This window comes from Salvia hispanica, chromosome 4, assembly GCF_029641045.1.
Source record: "Salvia hispanica isolate PSC_SH4W2 chromosome 4, Shi_PSC_v1, whole genome shotgun sequence".
In the NCBI taxonomy this organism is placed as follows: domain Eukaryota; kingdom Viridiplantae; phylum Streptophyta; class Magnoliopsida; order Lamiales; family Lamiaceae; genus Salvia; species Salvia hispanica.
This window is the reverse complement of record NC_142695.1, coordinates 23,814,049-23,818,218: the sequence shown is the minus strand read 5'-3', so window position 1 is coordinate 23,818,218 and position 4,170 is coordinate 23,814,049. Positions and strand designations below refer to the sequence as shown.

The window sequence follows — 4,170 nt, the reverse complement described above, 5'->3', positions numbered from 1 at the left end:
ACTTAAAATGCTACCCACTCATTACTTAACTCCAGTCTCAAAAGACAGCTCGTGGACGAAGAGAGATTACATTATATTCCTAGTCAGCAGTCACGCCATCTGAATTGGCAAATTAAAAAGACATGTTTGCGTTCAATATTAACTATCTGTAAATGTTGCATCATTTCATGAGCAAGTTTTCACTTAAACATGCAAAACTTCCAACAAGGACAACAATGCTAAACTACTTTTTCAAAATAAAATAAAAATCAGACATTGGAATTGAAAATAAATGATTTATAATTGCAAGTGGAACATAGAAGAGGTGCTTTGTATGCAATAATAATAGTACTAGATTTTCATGTCTAACAATAATGCTGTATCCACACTTTTTTGACAATCTCCACAACTCAACGACCAGCAAACTACACGGTAAAATGAGATCAGAAACTCATGCCACAGGCGCACACGTAGAATGGAAGAAGTATATATAGAAAGTGGCCGCACCTCATAGCATTTGGCCTGTCTTCCCTGTCGCTCTCTCTATTCCGAGCTCCGTAGTTGATTCCTCAATGTCTGCTGTAAGATAGTATCGTCTTATCTATAGCTAATATATTCTGAACCCAAAACTTCAGAGGCTACAGCAATAGGAGACCCTAGGTTTAACTCATCTGTGCACCTCAACGGAGCTTCCATGTTTCGATCCTCATCAAAATAAGCAAAAGGTTATAAGGACCAGAAACAAGCACATGAATGACACACCAGGAGCATTGACCGCTGATGCGTCTCCGGATAACTGAACAGACCCAGAGAAGCTTCCAGCATTGCCTGTAGTTGTGGAGCTCGTGTTAGGCATGCCAACAGCTTTGCAACTTCCAAAAGGTGCTCCAGCCTGCAATAAGTTCATTTCAAAGGCAGCTGTATCAAGTTTTAAAATGGAACTTTGTAGTCGTATCAAATGAAAACTCTTGCAACCTAATACTATGACATAAGTTTCCAGCCTTTCACGATGGGAGATGGAGTAATTTAGAGGGAATGTTTCTCACTACGGTACTACAATAACAGAATTGTCCACTCATTGAAGAAAATTGTTGCATGAAGCAATCATAGCACAGGCGTATTTCACTCACAAAAGAACTTAAGATGAGTGGTTGTGCTGCACCAGCATGAAAAAAGATCTTATTCATCAGCAAGGACATTTAAGGGGGTGTTCGGTTTGCAAGATTGTATCCGGGATTAAATTTGTAGTGTGTTTGGTTCATGAAATTCAACCCCACAACTCAATCCTAGATGGATAATCATGGGATAATTAGTCATAGCTAACCCCCTATGACTAAAATAATCTCACAACTCAATCCTAGACTGTATCTTGGTATTATTTTATCTTGCAAACCGAACACCACCTAAATGGGACCACGGGTCCTGGATTCAGTCATATTTAATTGCAGGCAAACAACACTTCCTTACAATTAGCATCAATTGTTGGTAGTTATGATTGTTTCATGGGGGTTTTTTAATCCATGATTGCATGATCGTCTAGAGGAAAACTGGTATGTCACTACAAGGCACCTAGAATTTTAGGGCTTAATTTGGATCTTAGGTTAAATCAGCATTAGAAGCTATGTTCAAAAAATAGAACAACCTTTTTGCTGGCACAATATCTTTTCGTATGCAAAACAAATTTTGTATTGCAAAAACATTAATGATAAAGAGCAGAAGATCTTTTTGATTGACGAAACTAAACTTCGGACAAGAAATGTCTATTTTCAACAATAAAAATCCCTTTAGACACAAGATATGGACAAACCTGGCAAGCAGAGACGGTTGCACACCCACACAATGTCTGGCCATTCATTCGATCCAGATCATCAAATACCCCTCCTCCATCACTTCTCTGCAAATTGATAGCAAAACCAAATTATTATTTAAAGTAGTAAGGTATTGAAATTCAAATGGAAATTCCACTACCATGTAAAAGTTCACTGCCACAAAATTGGGCATCATATTCCCAGCAGCTTTGTAACAAGTTCCCACCATATCAGCAAGTGGTGCAGAATGCTCCTTGCAAGCTTCACTTTGAACTGGAATAGTTGGGAAGTAATTCATCAGAAACAGAGAGGCACTTTTCGAGTTAAGTGGCTTTGATTCCTTTCTGTTAGGGCACGATCCAGGCACCACCCCTGGATCTCCCGCTGTAACAAAATACAAAACGGGGACTTGAATTGCATGACCACACTAATCCAAATGCAGAAGCAAACCTCGATAACAATTCCATACTTACGTTCATTCTCCACCATGTACTTCCACTGGTATGCAATTCCTTCAGACGCCTCTTTAGAAGAATCGGAAGTAAAAACTAGCAGCCTATAGTTGTTCTTCACCATGGTGTTGACAGTGGGCCAATCCGCACCTCTCCTTGGCATTTTGGCAACGGGAAACCAATATTTATCCAAACCAGCCTCGGCAAACACCCGTGTCAACCCTTTGGGCGCACGAACATAATCCTCAATTATGATGGTAACAATCTCCGAAGGGTTCTGTGTCAAGAACGCTTCCACTTCTTTCAATGCATCGACTGCTGGCTCCTACTTATTTCATTTCCACAGCAACATCACAAACGACATAAGATACAGAGAATTGAAGTAAAGAAAGACAAAAAAAAGGCCCTAGTAGATTACAAAGGCAGTGAAGTTGTAGCACTGGCCGCGGAAGGAATGGCAGAGCCAGATATCATTCGCGAAGTCGTACATATCCAGCATCAACCCCCTCACTCCATTCTACACATGAAACCAATACAATTAGATCCTATACAGAGGCGGTCAGGTAAAAATCAAGTGAAATGAGCATCATACCATCAGCTGATTAGTAACAGAATCCTCCTGATTGTAGAAAGTGACTCTTTGAGCACCAGTCAGCAGAGGCGCATCCACAATTGAGAAAGCATTATGAGTGAGGAGCCAGGAGTATTTGTTAAACGGCAGTCCACTGACCTAATAATCATATTCAGTAATTCCACACACACACACACAGTCAGAATTACAATAAAAAGAAGAGAGATAGAGAGAGTTGAATGAATTAGTACCACGGAAGTAGGGATTTGAGCTTGGCCTCTGATGCAGAATGGCTGCGATTTGGCGAGGGAGGGGCAATTGCCGCAGTAAAGGCCGTGGGGGCAGTCATTGGCGGTGGAGCAGGAATTGAGAAGCTGCGGGGAGAATTGAGGTGAAATTGGGGAGAAAAGGGGGGAAATGGAAGGGATCGGGGAAGGGGAGAGACCTGAGGTTCGGCGGTGAAGAAGAGAGCTGTGATGAGTAGAAATGTAGCAGTGGTGCATGTCCTCATCATACTGCGGCTGCTGCAGAGATGAGAGAGAAGAGTGTGAGTGAAGCAGCTATACTGAAACTATCACAATTCACACAATCATGAATATTATACTGTACAAACACCTGTGATTCACTGGGATTGTGTTTGCTGCTGCTGCGTCTATCTCTCTTCTTCTTCTTTCTATCCGAAACTGGAAACCCTCAACATACACAAACAAGAAAATAAAAGCCAAAAGGGAAAGAGGAAATAAAGGAACAGATATCACTTATATTATGGGCAATGCATATTAATTTAGCTTTGTTTATGTTTAATTTAGTGATTTTGGAATTGGTGTGAATAACATTCAAGCTTTAAGTGTTGGTAGTTAGGAATTTTGAATAATTGAACATGTGTATAAACTACAATTGATGGAGAGTGGCGTACGTAATTAAATTAATTAATTGCTAGCATTGACTACCAAAATTAGTAAGTACTAGTAAATCAATGTTTGACAACAACTAATGTTCTAGACTAACGTAGGAGTATTATTAAAACCACCAGCAACTTGGTTTATTATTAATCATTTTTCTTCACTATTTATTAGTCTCGCAATATATTTTACTCCATCTCTTTGCAACTTTATCTCTTAACAATCTATTCACTTAGGATCCTCATTTCATTTTATATTTTTTCCAGCAAACTTAATTTAAATTTAGATTAAATATTATTTTAAAATTATAAAAATTACATATAATTCAAATCCTAAAATTACAATTTATTTCAAGCATTGAAATACATCATCCTAAAATTGAATGATTCGTGATAATCACCTACCACTACTAAAGAGTTGAACCAGAAAAATGTTGAGGGAGATCGGCCAATGGCTGC

The 4,170-nt window shown here is 39.1% G+C and overlaps 1 protein-coding gene across 3 annotated transcripts; it reads right to left on the bottom strand.

The window, feature by feature from the left end:
- Nucleotides 1–261: 261 nt before the first annotated feature.
- LOC125197301 (PLC-like phosphodiesterases superfamily protein) lies at nt 262–3,574 on the bottom strand. Of its 3 annotated transcripts, XR_007172042.2 has the most exons (10): nt 3,426–3,574; nt 3,256–3,334; nt 3,062–3,184; nt 2,832–2,969; nt 2,658–2,756; nt 2,261–2,564; nt 1,948–2,171; nt 1,787–1,873; nt 487–871; nt 262–404 (listed from the first exon to the last, which is right to left on the bottom strand). XR_007172042.2 is itself a non-coding variant. In XM_048096027.2 (9 exons), exons 2-9 carry the CDS (start codon nt 3,322–3,324, stop codon nt 689–691), a joined length of 1,227 nt encoding a protein of 408 aa, XP_047951984.1. In that variant the 5' UTR covers nt 3,325–3,334; nt 3,426–3,574; the 3' UTR covers nt 262–688. The 3 variants fall into 3 exon arrangements, 2 of the variants coding, with proteins under 2 accessions (XP_047951984.1, XP_047951985.1); XM_048096027.2 differs by having other exon boundaries at nt 262–871; XM_048096028.2 differs by having other exon boundaries at nt 262–871; nt 3,256–3,331; nt 3,426–3,571.
- Nucleotides 3,575–4,170: the final 596 nt, after the last annotated feature.